Source organism: Capra hircus, chromosome 11 (assembly GCF_001704415.2).
Source record: "Capra hircus breed San Clemente chromosome 11, ASM170441v1, whole genome shotgun sequence".
NCBI classification, from domain to species: Eukaryota; Metazoa; Chordata; class Mammalia; order Artiodactyla; family Bovidae; genus Capra; species Capra hircus.
Genome location: NC_030818.1, coordinates 19400941 through 19419160, shown reverse-complemented (window position 1 = coordinate 19419160; position 18220 = coordinate 19400941). Strand labels below are relative to the sequence as shown.

The window sequence follows — 18220 nt, the reverse complement described above, 5'->3', positions numbered from 1 at the left end:
TATGATGCTGTTACAGAAGGTCCAAGTCTCAATCAAATTAACCCCTTCAGTGAGCCACACATAACTGAGAGACATTTTGTCTCACACTGTTCTGTATTACACAGTTTTTAGTTAGAATTTAAGCAATAGTGGAGCAATGGTTCAGGTATCACCATGGTGTGAGGTGCAGCACATTGAGGAGGTGAAATGCTGGATCTCGTTTGCAGATGTCGAGTTTGAGGTGCTGCCGAAATATTCAAGAGTGAATGTAGAGCAGATCTCGGAAATGCAGGGGAGGTACTTGAAGGATGAGCTGGAATCCTCACACAAACGAGATGTGGGTCTTATCTGGAAATAAGCCCTGGTGCTTAACTTTGAATCCAAGAGCTTGCCCAGGGAGAGTACATAGAGGAAAGGGCTCAGAAACAAAAGTATGCTGGACATCTCCATTTAGATATTTACCCTTTATATCTACATGTCAGTCCACTCCCTAGCATCTGTGGTTTCACATCTGTGACCGTGAGCTACTCCAGTCCTGACATTTCCTCAGAATGGTCACAGATACAGGGACAACAGTTGACAGGTGTACAGAGGCCCCACTGGCTTATACTAAATGCAGAACCCAGGTCTCCCGCATTACAGGTGGATTCTTTACCATCTGAGCCACCAGGAAGCCCATTACTGGCTTATAGGACTAAAGTCCATGTAATGGGTAAAACTCTTGAGGCAAATCAGATATCTCAAATATGTGTGGCTCTTCAGGGGTCAATATGATTGAGACCTGTATTAGTTTCCTAGAGCTGCTGTAACCAAAGGACCACAAAACCGGCGGCTGAAAACAACACCTATTTATTTTCTTACAGTTCGGGAGGCCAGAGTTTCACTGGGCTCAAGTCAAAGTGTTGGCAGGGCTGTGCTCCTCTGGGCGCTCCTGTTTTGCATCCTGTGTTCAGCATTACCTGATTAAGTTCCAGCCACACAGGTCTGCTCAGGGTCACCTAAATAGGCTTTTGTGCTCAATGGCTCTTAGCTATGGTTTCTACCTAAAATTCCCTTCAATCTTTTCCTTTTTTTCGTAAAATAACAGCTGTATTGAGACATAATTTTGCATACTGTAAAATTCACCCCATTTAAAGTATACAGTTCAGTGGTGTTTAGTATATTCAGAGTTGTGCAGCCATCACTACAGTCAATTTCAAAACACTTTCATCTCCCCAGAAAGAAACCCTGTACTTGTTAGCAGGCTTTCCTCCTCTTCCCCGAATTCTCTGCAACCACTCACCCACTTTCAATCTCCATAGACTTGCCTGCTTGGGACATTTCATTAAAGTGCAATCATACAACACAATCATACAACATGTGATCACTTTCACTTACTATGTTTTCAAGTGTCGTCTATGATATAGCTTGGGTGGAAATTCCTTTCCCTTCTGTTGCCAAATAATATTCAACTACATGGATACATTACATTTAATTCACCTACTCATCAGCTGGTGGACATTTGGGTTTCTGTTTTCTGGCTATTATGAATACTGCTATGAATATTCGTGTGCAAGTTTTATGTGAACATGTTTCCATTTCTCCTGGGCATATACCTAGGAGTAGAAACATGGGTCTTACCGTAACTCCTTCCTAGTGACTTTGGATATGAAAATGATGGTCAGAGCCCAAATTCAGTGTTGCTACCATAGTGTTTTCCCAGCTCCCATACAGAATGAAGCTTCTCCCTAGTACTGCTAGTGCTTAGTACTTCAATATGGTACTTATCAGTTTGCCTTGGCACTCAAGTTATTCCTGTGTGGGTGTCCCCCTCCTTGTAAATTTCTGGAAAGCAGGGACAGTTGATTTACCTTAAGGGAGCAAGTGTATTACTCTGCATAAAGCAGGAACTCTCTAAGTGCTTTTTAATTAGTAGGGAATAAAAGTGCCAAGAATTTTAAATGCCTGATCCTATAAAATGTGTCTGATATGAAATAATGTTCATTGTAAAATTTCAACAATTAAATGTTGGTAAATAACACTTGAAGGTAGGTAGGTAAACCTTTGGTATATTAAAATCTCTTTATTTTGAATTTTAGAAGCTCTGGTATTTTGAGTTTATAATGAGGAAAATCAAACATTTTAGAAATTCTAGACAGGACTTTGAAAATAAACATAGTATTAACATAATATGGTCAAAAGTAAATGACAACCTGACCTGTTAAAATTTATGTTTCAAATGTCACATATGTTCTAAAGCAAGTTTAAAAATTCTTTTCAGTATTTTGCACCCTTTGGTTTTCATTATCGTCTGGTTATGAACTTGTAAAAGGTGTTTATGAATAAAAGTAAGCTTTTACTCATACTGAAAATCTGTAGTTTTCATTGGTGGTGGTAAGAACAGAGGGATGTCTCCCACTCTCCAAGGCAGGCTGAGTGCTGGCCTCTGGCCTGGAAATGCAGACCACCACTCTGGTGGACTCATGGGTTCCGTCAAGGTTATTCCTATTCGTATGCTAATGAATATATTCATGAACATATTTAAAATACTCTGGGCCACTGGGCAGGTATTCCCATAGTACAAGAAGAAGAAGCCAGTTCCTAACTCCATTCTGTCTGAAAGAATCCACATGGCTTTGGGTCTGACAGAATGAATGTCAGTATGATGGCTAAAATGACAGGCAAGCATGTGATTGTAACTGCAAGAAGATGTACTCATGTTTTATCTGTCAATACAATGTTACTATGAAAAAGGTAAATATCAAAACAGTATTGTCCAACTATATGTCCAATATTTTACATATGTATTTATACTCATAAAAATAATAATTCAGTTTCTACATGAAGAACTGAGGCCCAGACATTGACTAGGTTTTCAAACTCTACTGCGTGTTGGTATCAAAGAGAGTGGTGCTCAGGCCAGAGTGATCGATTATATAGATTCTCTGGAAGTATGATAATCTTTGTATTATCATTTTTTTAAAGCTCTCCAAGTTAAACTTGAGGACAAGTGAATTAGGTCATATTAGGTCAGAGGTTAATACAACTCATACTATTGATAACTTGGGTAAGTGTAGGTTAGCTTCTGCTATGTTCTCAAGTATGCTGTTTATAAGAGGCTGATCTCGCTCAGTGCTTCAGAAAGGTGAGCTATAAAACTGTACAGGTAAGGTCACAACTTGATCCAAAGAATAGTTGTGCTCTGTTTTAACCTAGAGCACCCAGACTCAGAACTTTAAAATAAATAGATATCTAGAAACTATCCTAGATTAGCTGAATCAAGTCACTAAGGGTAGTACCTGAGCTTGGGAACTTTAAAAAAGGTTCATGATTTTAATGCCCAAACTTACATGGAGCGCTCTAGGAATGTGCCACATGGTGTGTCTCTAGCTGTATTTGGTTAAGTTATAGGGAAGCAGAATTCAGCTTAAGACAGAAAAATAACTTTAAAAATGACTTAGTGCTACCCAGCTCTTTTAAGGCAGTGAGCTCTCTGCGGTTGGACAAATCAAGGTAGAAGTAGGATTACCACCTGCTGGGAATGATGTCAAACGATAAGGAATTTGGATCACCTGATGTTTCAGGTTACTCCCAACTATTGTTTCTTTAGCCAAAACTTGCAATGGATACACACACTGCCATGAAAACTCATGATTTTGTGGAATATAATTACTTTGTCTCTAAAACTCATTAGATTTAAGTACTACTACTGGAACCTTGCCTCTGACATTACTCTCATTGAGGGGAATACTTTTCACCTCCTCCTCACGCTTGCATGCAGGGAAGGGAACCTCTTCTTGCTCCTTGGAAGACAGAATTGTGGGAAGCAGTTCTGCGAGCCTGTATTTGTCCTTTCTGAACAGAGCTGAATCTCTCCTGATGAGTGGTTTTGGGAAAATGAACTGAGGATGCGTGCCTCTCCTCTGCCCCGAGGGTTGGCTCTCTCGCCTTGACAGCTGACATGGGCTCTATCCTTCCTCTGAGGCAAGGTCTGCAGCCCTCTCTAAGCAGGGAGATCTCACAGGGAGTGTGGCTGGAGAACAAGTCAAGTAGCTCTTCATTCCGTTAGTAATAAAACTGATATTTTGATCTCAAACTCTCATGTCTTATTTCTCAATTTGTTCCAAAGTGAAGAAGGGAATAAGAGAGCTGGTGTCCTTAAACCCCATACACGTCAGGACAGAGTCATGAACTGTAATTGCTGGTTTCTATAATACCTGTGCTCTGCCATGGCTTTCCATTATATGTTGAAGTTAGTAAACAATTATATTCTAAAGTACAAAGTACTTCTAATGTACAAAAAGAACAAAACATATGAAGTCCCCTTTCTTTACTGGCATAAAAAATGTGGGAATTCTAACAGCCCAACTATCTGTCTTTAGGAAACAAGAACATTTGCCAAGCTTCCACTTTGTTGAGAATAATCTTAGTCATGATCTGCAGAAGTTGGTCCTGGACAATTTGAAGACAGGTCTTCTTTATCTGTAATTCATGTGAGGAAAAGAAACAATTAATACAAATTGCACAGTAAACTATTTTAGGAAATTGTTTCAGCATAACATGTATTTTGTAGTTGTGTCTGCTTCCTTACTCTGCTAAACAAACCAGGAAAAGATACAATAACCCCAAATTCTTCACTCAAGTACACAGTCCTTAGGTTCAAGTTAAAGCTGGCTTGGGCAAGTGCTAGAAAAGAAAGCACTTGTGTCTTTAAGACATCTGACATGTTTTAATCATTTCTTTCCTTACAATGAAAAAAAAAATGGAGTGGATTTCATCATCCTGATTTTTATGGTTCACAGACAATATTCTACCTAAGTACAAATAAATTAGTTCTAAAAATTTACTATGTCTTTCTGGTAGCTGAAAAATTGTGGAAAAATAAAGCATGAAAAAATGTATCATCTTCAACTGATTGAAAAATTCTTTCTTGTGAAATAGAAGACTGAAAAATTCCCTTCTGCACATTCAGTGTCTGAAAAGTTAAAGGCACCTTTAATTAACCCTCATTTCTTTCTCTACCCCCTATTTCTTTAAAGCATTCATCCAACATTGCCCTTTGGATGGAATAAAAAATTTCCATTGTCTATGGAAACATGACTTTCATAAAAGAAAAAAAAATCAAAGCCGAAATCAAAGAGCATTTGTATCCAATAGTTTTCAAAAGTATAAAGTATCTTCTTACCTTCATAGGCTGTTCCACACCAAATACAATACAGATGTTCTTCTCTTAAATAACTAGTCAGTATTTGTAATTTTTCCAGTACCTAGGATACAACCACATTAATGGTTTACACCGAACAGAATTTTTGTTTTTAGGTCTCTTAGATTATGCTGAATTACCCCAAGGCCATAAATCTTCTGATACACTCTCAGTCAGTTAGGAGAGGTGTCAAGGGTGGAATATATTAGAACATGTCCCAGTTTACTAGCTGCCCTGTTTCACTTCTGTCAGACACAACACAGACCACTTGTTAACATTTCAACAATAGATTGTGGCTGGCTCTATTAGAATCAGCATCCTTTAAAGACCCCTCCTATTAATAGTTTCAAAGAATCTGGGTGAAACTGTCTCACTCTGCCACTAGAGTTCTCATCAATGGTTTCCCAGTTAGGTGGAACATAGATTTTTCAAATTGTGAATGTTTCCAACACACTCTTTTATACAAGTAACCATGGAAATGTGTATTCTTTTCTTGAAAACTCTCTACGTACTTTGAATTGTGTTTTTTGACTTTGTTTTGTTTGTGGCTGAGCTGGGGGGAGGAGGTGCTCAGAATTACTTGAAGATTCGAGGTTCAATAGGAAACAAGGTAGAAATCACCATAATTTACATTGGCAGCTTATACATCATCCAAACTAAGGTGAGAGGGGTAAAATGAAGCTAAAAGGGCCATTTACATGAAGTTTTGATTTAGGGTTAATAAAATAAACCTATAATGCAGTAGTTCTCAACTAGGAGTGATTTTTTTCCCTCAGGTGAAAATTTAGCAATGTCTGGAGACATAAGAAAGCCTTTCTCAGTGATCAAAGCAAAGAAATAGAGAAAAACAATAGAAGGGAAAGACGAGAGATCTCTTCAAGAAAATCCGAGATATCAAGGGAACATTTCACGCAAAGGTGGGCACAATAAAGGACAGAAACAGTATGGACCTAACAGAAGCAAAAGATATTAAGAAGAGGAGGCAAGAATACACAGAACTATACAAAAAAGATCTTTGTGACCCAGACAACCACAATGGTGTGATCACTCACCTAGAGCCAGACAGCCTGGAATGTGAAGTCAAGTGGGCCTTAGAAAGCATCACTACAAACAAAGCCAGTGGAGGTGATAGAATTCCAGTTGAGCTCTTTCAAATCCTAAAAGATGATTCTGTAAAAGTGCGGCACTCCAAATGCCAGCAAATTTGGAAAACTTGGCAGTGGCCACAGGATTGGAAAAGGTCAGTTTTCATTCCAATCCCAAAGAAAGGCAATGCCAAAGAATATTCAAACTACTGCACAATTACACACATCTCACACGCTAGCAAAGTAATGCTCAAAATTCTCCAAGCCAGGCTTCAACAGTATATGAACCATGAACTTTCAGATGTTCAAGCCAGATTTAGAAAAGGCAGAGGAACCAGAGATCAAATTGCCAACATCCACTGAATCACTGAAAAAGGAAGAGAGTTCCAGAAAAACATCTATTTCTGCTTTACTGACTATGCCAAAGCCTTTGACGGTGTGGATCACAACCAACTGCAGAAAATTCTTCAAGACGGGAATACCAGACCACCTAAGCTGCCTCCTGAGAAATATTTATTCAGGTCAAGAAGCAACAGTTAGAACTGGACATGGAACGATAGACTGGTTCCAAATCGGGAAAGGAGTATGTCGAGGCTGTATATTGTCACACTGCTTATTTAACTTATATGCAGAGTATATCATAAGAAAGGCTGGACTGGAAGAAGCACAAGCTGGAATCAAGATTGTTGGGAGAAATATCAATAACCTCAGATATGCAGATGACACCACCCTTATGGCAGAAAGCGAAGAAAAACTAAACAGCCTCTTGATGAAAGTGAAAGAGGAGAGTGGAAAAGCTGGCTTAAAACTCAACATTCAGAAAAATAAGATCATGGCATCTGGTCCCATCACTTCATGGCAAATAGATGGGGAAACAATGGAAACAGTGAGACTTTATTTTGAGGGGCTCCAAAATTACTGCAGATGGTTACTGCAGCCATGAAATTAAAAGACGCTTGCTCCTTGGAAGAAAAGCTATGACCAAACTAGACAGCATATTAAAAAGCAGAGACATTACTTTTCCAACTAAGGTCCGTCTAGTCAAAGCTATGGTTTTTCCAGTAGTCGTGTATGAATGTGAGAGTCAGACTATAAAGAAAGCTGAGCACCGAAGAATTGGTGCTTTTGAAATGCGGTGTTGGAGAAGATTCTTGAGAGTCCCTTCGACTGCAAGGGGATCCAACGAGTCCATCCTAAAGGAAATCAGTCCTGAATATTCATTGGAAGGACTGATGCGGCAGTTGAAACTCCAATACTCTGGCCACCTGATGCGAAGAACTGACTCATTGGAAAAGACACTGATTCTGGGAAAGATTGAGGGCAGGAGGTGAAGGGGACAACAGAGGATGAGATGGCTGGATGGCATCACCAACTCTATGGACATGAGTTTGAGTAAACTCTGAGAGTTAGTGATGGACAGGGAAGCCTGGTGTATTGCAGTCCATGGGGTCGCAAAGAGTTGGACATGACTGAGCAACTGAACCGAGCTGGAGACATTTTTGGTTGTCACAAGAGGGATGTGCAGCGGATGGTGGATGAAGGCCATAGATGCGATGAAATAACTCACAATGTACAGAACAGCCCCACAACAAACAATTACCCGGTTCAAAATGTTAATTGTGCCAAGGCTGAGACACCTAGCTTAAGGAACTGGTGCTAAAACATTCATTTAATGTGGCTGATTCATGTTGGTGTCTGGCAGAGGCTAATACAATATTGTAAAGCAATTATCCTCCCCCACTCCAAAAAAAAAACCAAACAAACCATACACTTAAATCTTCACTCTTATATTCATCTTCATCTTGTTCTTTTTCTTCCTCTGTCTCTTCTTCAGTTTCCTCTTCAGGCCTCAACCAGTACCAGGCCTCCCTGGGAACTTGAATATTCTGAAAATGGAGAATTATTCCCAATTAAACAAAGCTAAACATAAAGATCATCACAAGTTTGTTCATGTCAACATGAATTCACTCTTTCAACTAAATATTTACTGCTTTAAGTTCCACACCATGGAACAGTGCATGTGAGTTCAGTTGCTCAGTTGTGTCTGACTCTGACCCCAGGCTCTTCTGTCCGTGGAATTTTCCAGCTTAGAATACTAGTGTGGGTTGCCATTTCCTTCTCCAGGAGATCTTCGTGACCCAGGCATCAAACCTGAGTCTCCTGCATTGAGGATTCTTTACCACTGAGCCACCTCGGAAACCCTGTACTATGGAACTATAGGGATGCAAAGCCCAGTTAGAATACTGCCTCCCAACTGCTGACAATCTAGTAGGGAAAAGAAGCTATGGGGATAAGTGGCTGAATGGGTATAAAATGATACACATAGCTAAGAAGTCTTAAGTATCATGACATATATTCAAAATAACATGCTATGGAAATACTGAAAAGTAAGAGATTGCTTCCAGCGATCTATTTTATATAAGGGAAATTTTAGAAACAATTTTTGAGACTTTAAATGAAGTCACTTTATTTTGCTGGTAGGTGAACCATCAAAATAAAAAAATTAAAGAAGAATCAAATCAAAAATTGAATTTTGAGGACTACTGGAATCTGAAATAGCATTCTACATGATTTTACTAGTTACAGACATGGAAGTTACTGAATATGGACTGAAAATAGGCTATTCTGATTGGCCAAACATTCAAATGAACAGAATTTCCACATGTAATAGTCTGAGTAATCAATATTCAAATAAATGGAGAACAGTTAAGTGAAAAACGGTATTTAATGCTTAAAGATCATTCAGAATATGTTCCTACAGTGAACAAGTCATTATTGTGCATACCAGTTATCACAGATCAACAGTGCATCTGAAAGTTTGAACAGGCAGATACACTAAGCTTGGAGTTCTCTCTCTCTCTTTAAAAATAAATGTATGGGACATTCCTGGTGGTCCAGTGGTTAAGACTCAACACTTGTAACGTAGAGGGTACACTTCCAATGCAGAGGGCACAAGTTTGACCCCTGGTCACACATGCTGTGTGGTGAGGCCAAAAAATACATAGACGGTAAATCATACTGGGGGCCGAAATACTTTACCAAACTGAAAGCAGGTAAAAGGATTACCTTCTGAGTATCCAATTGTTGACAGGCTCTCTGACTTCTTCTAAGATCTCCTTCTAGCTTCATTTCATCTTGCTTATTTTTAAGTCGAATTCTAATTCAAAGAAAAAAATAGTACACTAGAGGTCTGTGCTCTCGTAATCCATGTTAAATGCCCAAATACCAGGAAACATACCATAATAAAGGAACAATGAAACTAAAGACAGCTCAGTTACCGAAACTGTTCTGCTGCTTTTTCTTCAGCTTGGCTTTTCATGTGAATCTTTCTTCTGTAGCTTTCCAATTTTTCCTCTGCTTTCCGTTTTAATAATGTCTCATGACCAATGCCACTTTTCCCTGCTCAAACAGGAAACACTGATGAGAAACTTACTGACTTTGTATGTCAAAATGCGACAACTTAAATTTTTTTTTTGTGGCCATGCCTTGCAGCTGGCAGGATCTCAGTTTCCCACCCAGGAATTTAACCCAGGTCCTTGGCAGTGAAAGCATGGAGTCCTAACCACTGGACTGCCAGGGAATTACCTAAATACTTACAAATTAAATGCAATTCTAACTGCAGTACAATCACTCAAAATCATCTGATAAGAAGGGCAGGAGAAAACACTGGAGTTTTTTTTAATCCAAATTCACAATTTGATTTTCACAAAGATTATCATTCTGATCTAAAAAGATGTCAATCCTATACACATTTTTTTTTCAAATTGGGAAATACGTATCAACAGTCATGCTTTTATAGAAATATGATGAACAAATAAAAAATATATATTTTTCTCTTTAATTTGTCCAATTATTAAGAGAAACATTTAGTGGATAAATCAGGATACTTTTAGGACATTCAACAGATAAAAATAGCTTTGTATTTTTGATGGTCACAACAATTTTCCCGTTACTTTTATGATTTAAATTTTATTTTATACTCATTAAAACTTACTTTTAGTTTAAAAGGTCTAGGAGTTTAAGAAACATTTTACATAAGAACTGTAATAGTACCACCATAGAAAAACCATTTATTGAACAGTATATGTGTTATATTTAAGTATAAGTTGTTATTACCAGCAAACAGCCGCAACAATAATTACATACCTGTTTTGACATTGAGAGGAATTGGTTCAACAATACCATCTCCTAAAAAAAAAAGAGAACAAAACACAAATTACTTTAGAAATTCTTCCTCAAACTACTGGTAGATGCTGTATGCAACTTTACAATGTTCTATACATATCCCTTCCAGTTTCAGGGATACTCAAAATTGGAACTGAACATCAATACTCAACATCAACTACTTCCCTCGGCCTTCAAATACTAAGTCCTCAATAAAGCTGATGGACAGCCTCCAATGCCACCTAAATGAAGGAATTTTCACTGATATATATACAAGAGGGTGGCAGCCTTAAGAGAGAGCAAAGCCTTGCTAGGGACATCAAAGCAATGGCAATAAAGGAGAGAACAAGAGAAAAACAGCTTACAGAAGACACTATGTATATGACCTCTATCTCTTAATAAGCAATCTCATTCCTAAAACAGAGGTGAGAACTGAGCTTCCCCAGCTGAGGGGTCATCCAGGCAGCTGCCACACGTACAGAGCAAGCAGGCCGGGAGTCCGGCCATCATCTCTAGTGTTGCTCCCCTGTCCTTTGGGCCACTGAACTTTGCTTTAAGATATTTTTGATGTGGGTCATTTTCTAAAGTCTTTGTTTTGGTGTTTTTGCCACTTGGCATGTGGGATCTCAGCTTTCTGAACAGGGATCGAACCTTCCCCCTCTGCATTGGAACTACTGGACCACTAGGGAAGCCCCCCTTTCTGTTTTAAAGAAACACTGATTTACTTATTTGGCTGTGCTAGGTCTTAGTTGCAGCATGCAGCGATCTAGTTCCCTGACTGGGGACGGGGGTGCATCGGGAGCAGGGCGTTAGCCACTGAACCACCAGAGAATGCCTGGGGCCACTGCACTTCTTAACCCTTCTCCTGTCATCCTTCTTAGCTGCTGCCTCTGTGGCAAGCCTCATCCATCCCACTCCTTCAGGGCCAAGCTGGGCTGCTAAGCAGCTCTGGATGGCTTATGTCTAAAGTGGCTATGGGAAGATGGAAGTGCTCCATAAGCTTGCCAGCATACAAGAGACCAGGAAGCTTAAGTTGTTTCAGTTTCTGTGTAGATAGACAGTGAGGAAAGAGTCATCACTGGTCCCCATCAATAAGTTACCATTTGGCGGTTAAGGACAGCTGTTCATTTCCGGCTCTGACTCACCGCTCTTGCCGAGGGCCTGACCACTTTTATACCCCATCTTCTGAAGCAGAGCAAACCCTTTGTTTTCACAGCCGAGTGCTTTCTTCAACCCTGTGTCACGTCTCTCTTGTTCTTCTTGTTTTATACTCTTCTGTCTGTTTTTCAGATTCACTTCCTGTCGCTTTTCTTCTTTTCGGCGGGCTTCCCGGATTTGCCTCAGCACTGGCAAGCCTGGTCTGATATCGTCTCTGAAGAATGAGGGAAAAGGTTATTTTAGACTAGTACATGGAAGTTTCTCATAACTTTGCCACTTACTCACTTGAAACTACTTAATATTTCAGTGCTACCTTTAGGAGCATCTCTGTTATCACCACTATTAGAACGTAACCAATGTCCTGTGAGAATGGCTGTTTTGGTAAAAACGATGAAGGCTGGTATTAGATGGTAAGAAACAAAATGTAGAGTTGAAAAAATAAGAAATAGACTAATTTTTCTAGGAGGTTGGCAATAATAAAAGGCTACTCTCAAAAGTAGAAACAAGACGTGAAAAGATGAAATAAAGGAAAAGAGTAAAATGTCCTTGGTAGCGTGGAAGAAAAAGAAGTAAAATGCTTAGCATTAGAAGTATCTTTGTATCACAGACATGTAGGAAATGTTCTCATAAAGCAGTGAGACGAAATTTCCAACCTCACCTTTAGAATCAATGGCATTGCCTAAAAATCTCCAATTCCTTAATGTCTTACACACATCGTTATATGGGGTGTGCACATCTACTTACTGGACATTAATGAAGGAATCAGACATATAGTCCTCCTCTTCTGCCATGTTCAACTTCATATGGCGAAAGTATCTACAAAGCAAACAGGATGAACAATTTTTTTTTTTTAAGATGTAGATTCAAGGTTTTATTTCAAACCCCAGCATGACCACTTACTAGATGTGTGCAATCTTGAGAACATTGCTGTACCTTCTTCTACCATCAATTTTTAAAATTTATTTTTAATTGAAGGATAACTGCCTTATAATGTTGTGCTGGTTTCTGCCATACGACAACATGAATCAGCCATAAGTATACACATGCCCCCTCCTTCTTGAACCTCCCTCCCAACCCCACCCCATCCTGCCCTCACTCCATCCCTCCAGGTTGTCAGAGGGCACTGTGTTAAGCTCCCCGTGTTAGACAGCAGCTTCCTACTAGCTACCTATTTCACATATGGTGTGTGTGCATGAATGCTAAGTCATTTCAGTTGTGTCAGACACTTTGTGAACCTATGGATGGCAGCCTGCCAGGCTCCTCTGTCCATGTGATTCTCCAGGCAAGAACACTGGAGTGGGTTGCCATGCCCTCCTCCTGGGAATCTTCCCGACCCAGGGATAGAACCTGCATCTCTTACGTTCCCTGCGTTGGCAGGTGGGTTCTTTGCCACTAGCACTACCTGGGAAATCCTTTACATATGGTAACAACTACTAATTTTCAGTTTACCAAAATGGAAATAAACTTGCATGCATCCTCAGCTGTGACCTTTCTCTAGAACCCTACTCCATATTCAAGTGCTCTTGACATCCTTCTGGGTTGAGCCCTCAAACTCAACAATCCAAACAACTCATTCTCTCCCCCACGCTGATTGCCTTTATCTCTGTATTTGCAAATTAACGCTGCCACCATCTCCCCCTTCCTGACCTCTTATAAACCTCTGTCCACTCTTCTTCCACATTATCCCTCATGGGCATTTTTTTCTTATAGTTGTGACCACTACTTTAGTTCAGGCATTTCTTTCTCACCTGAATGTCACAACTGCTTCCTAATTGGTCTTGTTGCCTTTGGCCTCTCCTCTTCCCATCCACAGAGGTCCTCTATGACCTCTCCAAAGTGGTTTTTTTTTTTTTTTTTAATATAAGTCAGGGCATGTTACTTGCTGGTTTCAAATCCTTCAGCAAATTTTCCCCTGTGGGCAGTGGGGGAACGATCACTTTCACATGGTAGCAGAGAGATCGCCCGTAATCTGACCTGACTCTTTTTCAGGATTCATTACTCATGCCACATGGTCTCCTTGTCCTCTGAACACACTGCAGACAGTTCATTCCTCCTAGGCCTAGGCTACCCGCCTTTACAAAGGCCTGTCTTGACCACTCCAGGCCTCTCCACAGTACTTCATGTTCAAGCGGTTCATTGCTAACTAGATATAGTTAACACTTCACTTATATGGAAACACTTTTGAGGACTGTTTTAGCCAAAATAGTTAAAATCATGTAATAATTAGCCCTTAATCATGTAATAATTAGCCCTTAAAGGGATAAAATAATTATCTAGAAAAGTGTACTTCAAACTTTCCTGTGTATATGAACTGCCCTGGGATTTTCTTGGGGCTTCCCTGGTAGCTCAGCAGTAAAGAGTCTGCCTGCAACGCAGGGGACGCAGGGAGACGTGGGTTCAATCCCTGGGTCGGAAAGATCCCCTGAAGAAGAGCATGGCAACTCACTCCAGTATTCTTGCCTGGAGAATCCCCATGGAGAGAAGAGCCTGGTAGGCTACAGTCAGTCCACAGGGTCGCAAGGAGTCAACTGAAGCGACTTTTAGCATGCAGCATGTTTCTCAAAATGCAGAGTCTGATTCTGAGCTCGAGTCCGAGGCTCTGCATTTCTAACAGCCTCCCAGGTGCTGTCAATGCTTCTGGTGCAGTTGCTGGATGCAAGATGGAGTCACTTGCTGCAGTGCCCACATGCTGTTTCAGCCTGTTCATCATCCCTCCTTTTGGAACTCAGCCCTCTGCCTTCCTTGTGGTTCTACTGGAGGGTGGCAATTAGTACTTCCTGAGACATAAGGTGGCCAGTTATAGTACCCTATCCTAGTAAGAGGGGAGGGGATGGCCTAAACAGGGCAAATAAGCATCTCTTTCCCTGTTGTTGTTATTCAGTTGCTCAGTTGTGTCCGACTCTTTGAGACCCCATGGACTGCAGCACACCAGGCTTCCCTGTCCTTCACCATCTCCCGGAGTTGGCTCAAACTCATGTCCATTGAGTTGGTGATGCCATCCAATCGTTTCATCCTCTGTCTCCCAGTGAGTCGGTTCTGCGCATCAGGTGGCTACAGTATTGGAGCTTCAGCTTCAGCATCATTCCTTCTAATGAATATTTAGGGTTGATTTTCTTTAGGATTGACTGGTTTGATCTACTTGCAGTCCAAGGAATCCTCAAGGGTCTTCTTCAGCACAACAGTTCGAAAGCATCAATTCTTCAGCGCTCAGCCTTCTTTATGATCCAACTCTCACATGACTACTGGGAAAACCATAGCTTGGACTAGATGGACCTTAATTGGCAAAGTAATGTCTCTGCTTTTTAATATGCTGTCTAGTTTGGTCATAGCTTTTCTTCCAAGGAGCAAGTGTCTTTTAATTTCATGGATGCAGTCACCATCTGCAGTGATTTTGGTACCCCCAAAATAATCTCTCACTGTTTCCATTTTTTCCCCATCTATTTGCCATGAAGTGATGGGACCAGATGCCATGATCTTAGTTTTCTGAATGTTGAGTTTTAAGCCAACTTTTTCATTCTCCTCTTTCACTTTCATCAAGAGGCTCTTAAGTTTTTCTTCGCTTTCTGCCATAGGGTGGTGTCATCTGCATTCAGTTCAGTTGCCAGTTAAGTCCGACTCTTTGCGACCCCATGGACTGCAGCACACCAGGCCTCCCTGTCCATCACCAGCTCCTGGAGTTTACTTAAACTCATGCCCATTGAGTCGGTGATGCCATCCAACCATCTCATCCTCTGTCGTCCCCTTCTCCTCCTGCCTTCAATCTTTCCAAGCATTAGGGTCTTTTCAAACGAGTCAGCTGTTCGCATCAGGTGACCAATCTGTGTATCTGAGGTTATTAATACTTCTCCTGGAAATCTTGATTCCAGCTTGTGCTTCATCTAGCCCAACATTTTGCATCATGTACTCTGCTTATAAGCTAAATAAGCAGGGTGACAATATACAGCCTTGACATACTCCTTTCCCAATTTGGAACCAGTGTGTTGTTCCATGTCCAGTTCTAACTGTTGCTTCTTGACCTGTATACACATTTCTCAGGAGGCAGGTCAGATGGTCTGGTATTCCCATCTCTTTAAGAATTTTCCACAGTTTGTTGTGACCCACACAGTCAAAGGCTTTGATGTAGTGAATGAAACACCTACTTAATATATCAAACATTTTCATTCTATTTAATTACCATTAACGACTTCCTTGGTGGTCTAGTGATTAAGCCTCTGTGCTCCCAACGCAGGGGTATGGGTTAAATCCTTGTCAAGGAACTAGATCCCCCATGCTACAACTAAGTAGTGCAGCCCTACAAATAAATAGATAAAAATAAAAAGAAACATTAATTACCATTAACAGCTCTGTAAGATAGGTACAATTGTACTGTGCCTAGTCACTCAGTCATATCTGACTCTCTGTGACCCCATGAACTGTAGCCTGCCAGATACAGTTAGTCCTGCTTTAATTAAGACTCAGTATAGGTAAATAGTTTGCTTAATACCACACATACACACACAAATCATGTCTCAGAGCTGTTTCTACTGCAAATAGGATTAGATTATTTTTAAGGGACCTATTTAGCTCTAAAGGTCTATGCAGACAAGAATAGGGGTTACAGGTCATTTAAGCCCCCTTTTTATGGGTACAATATGTTTCCCAGCATCATCTATTCCCATGAAACATAAGGTTAAACTTCACAAGGTGATAATCCAGACAGAATGACAGTGGCTAGACAGCAATGGATTTCCCTGGTGGCTCAGATGGTAAAGCGTCTGCCTACAATGCGGGAGACCCGGGTTTGATGGAAGACAGCAATGGAAGTGATGAGAAACCATTGGATTCTGGGTATATTCTGAAGATAGGGATAATGGGATTGGAGGTGGCATGGGAAAGATTGATGCCAACGGTGACCCCAAGGCTTTTGGTTTGAATATCTGGAAGAATGGAGTTACCAGTTCTTGGAAATGGTCAGATTGCAGCATCAGGTTTTGTTTTTGTTTGTTTTCTGGCAGAGAGCAGGGGGGAGGTGTCAACAAGAGTGCTGCTTCACCCCTGTGTTCATAGCAGCTCTTCACAATAGCTAAGACACGGAAATAACCTAAATGTCCGCTGACAGATGAATGGATAAAGAAATGGATAAAGAACAAAACAGTGCCATTTGCAGCAACATGGATGTCACGAGAAATAATCATACTAAGTGAAGCAAGTCAGAAGGAGAAAGACAAATCCCATATGATACATGCTGCTGCTAAGTCACTTCAGTCGTATCCGACTCTGTGCGACTCCATAGACAGCAGCCCACCAGTCTCCCCCATCCCTGGGATTCTCCAGGCAAGAACACTGGAGTGGTTTGCCATTTCCTTCTCCCATATGATATATGTGGAACCTAAAATATGACACAAATGAACCTATTTATTTATGAAATAAAGACAGAATCATGGACATAGAGAAAATATACTGGTGGTTGCCAAAGGGAGGAGATAGGAAGACGGATGGATTGGTAGTTTGGGAGTAGTAGATTCAAAGAGAATATATGAACAACACCTTACTGTATAGCACAGGGAATTACTGTCAATATTTTGTGATAAGCCATAGTGGAAAAGAATATGGAAATATATATGTATGTATAAATGAGCCATTTTGCTGTACAGCAGTGGCTGTACATTGCAATACACAACACTGTAATTCAAACATACTCTAAAAAAAAAGTGATGCTTCGAATGTACTGAGAGTCTCATTACACATCCAAGTGAAGAGATGGACTAAGTAGCTGAATGCACAGCAGAAAGATGACAAGAAACGCCTGTCCCAAACACTCCCTGCAGGGACCGCCGATCCCTTCCCTCCTGGCGCCCCTCCTAGCTGCAATCGTCCCACAAACTTCATCACTCGTGGGTGGGAACACAGGAGATGGTGTGATGGCTAGTTACAGCCAGTGTACAGGTCACCACTGTTTATCATTCGACAGGCGCCCACAGCCCCTTACCTGGAAGCTCTGCTCGTCCCAGGCCAGCTCTAGAGAGCGCTTGCAGCGCAGACACACACCAACCTAAGGACCTCCCGGCCTCGGCTCGCTCCTGAGTTTCCGAAAACAGGATCAATTGGAAACCTGCGGCAGGAGGGGCTTGGCGGGCGCGGTTAAGTGCGCTTGCGCAGGATCAGCCTTCCGCGCACGCGCTCTCCCTGCGCTTCCTGCCGGCTGGAGTGTGGGAGGCGGGGCATCCGGGTCCCTCGGCGGCTGCTTCAGGCCCTGGAGCTCTGCTGAGGCGCCCCTGCCAGAAATAGGAGGTGAGGCCGCCGAGTCTGCAGCTAGAGCCTGCGCGTTGACACATCCCCTTCCCCAAAGTCCCCACCACCACGTTGTCAGAGGGCTGGGGACGGAATCCCAGTTCGTAATGAACACTTTAACTTTTCAGCCGCCGACTCCTGGGGTTGAGAGCCCGGGTGACCGGCGCCCAGGCCTGCGGCGCCTCCTGCATTTCCCCCAGGCCCGGCGCAGCGCTTCGGTTCTCATAATAGTCGGGTTTACCCGGACCAGCTGCGCGCGCGGCCTCTGCCAGCTGCGTTCCTGCCCCCCCGCGGCGTTGCAGCTGAAGCTTCGGCCGCGGGTATCTGGCCTCCCGCCGCCACCTCATCCCCCCAAGGAAGACTCTCAGAGGCTTCCAGGGTG

At 41.6% G+C, this 18220-nt stretch overlaps 2 protein-coding genes across 4 annotated transcripts in view; one reads left to right on the top strand and one right to left on the bottom strand.

Annotated features, from left to right (window-relative positions):
- GPATCH11 (G-patch domain containing 11) lies at window positions 1527-17698 on the bottom strand. 2 transcript variants are annotated; one of them, XM_018055125.1, is made up of 10 exons: window positions 17537-17698; window positions 15743-15859; window positions 12313-12384; window positions 11556-11782; window positions 10393-10434; window positions 9525-9645; window positions 9313-9403; window positions 8016-8132; window positions 5144-5225; window positions 1527-4440 (listed from the first exon to the last, which is right to left on the bottom strand). In XM_018055125.1, exons 3-10 carry the CDS (start codon window positions 12369-12371, stop codon window positions 4385-4387), a joined length of 795 nt encoding a protein of 264 aa, XP_017910614.1. In that variant the 5' UTR covers window positions 12372-12384; window positions 15743-15859; window positions 17537-17698; the 3' UTR covers window positions 1527-4384. The 2 variants fall into 2 exon arrangements, with proteins under 2 accessions (XP_017910614.1, XP_005686541.2); XM_005686484.3 differs by lacking the exon at window positions 15743-15859.
- The window catches only part of HEATR5B (HEAT repeat containing 5B), a 99621-nt gene continuing 99152 nt past the window's right edge, over window positions 17752-18220 (top strand). For both annotated transcript variants that reach the window (XM_005686481.3, XM_005686482.3), the window contains exon 1: window positions 17752-17838. The gene's annotated coding sequence lies outside the window, so the exon portion shown is untranslated. The remainder of the gene's footprint in view (window positions 17839-18220) is intronic.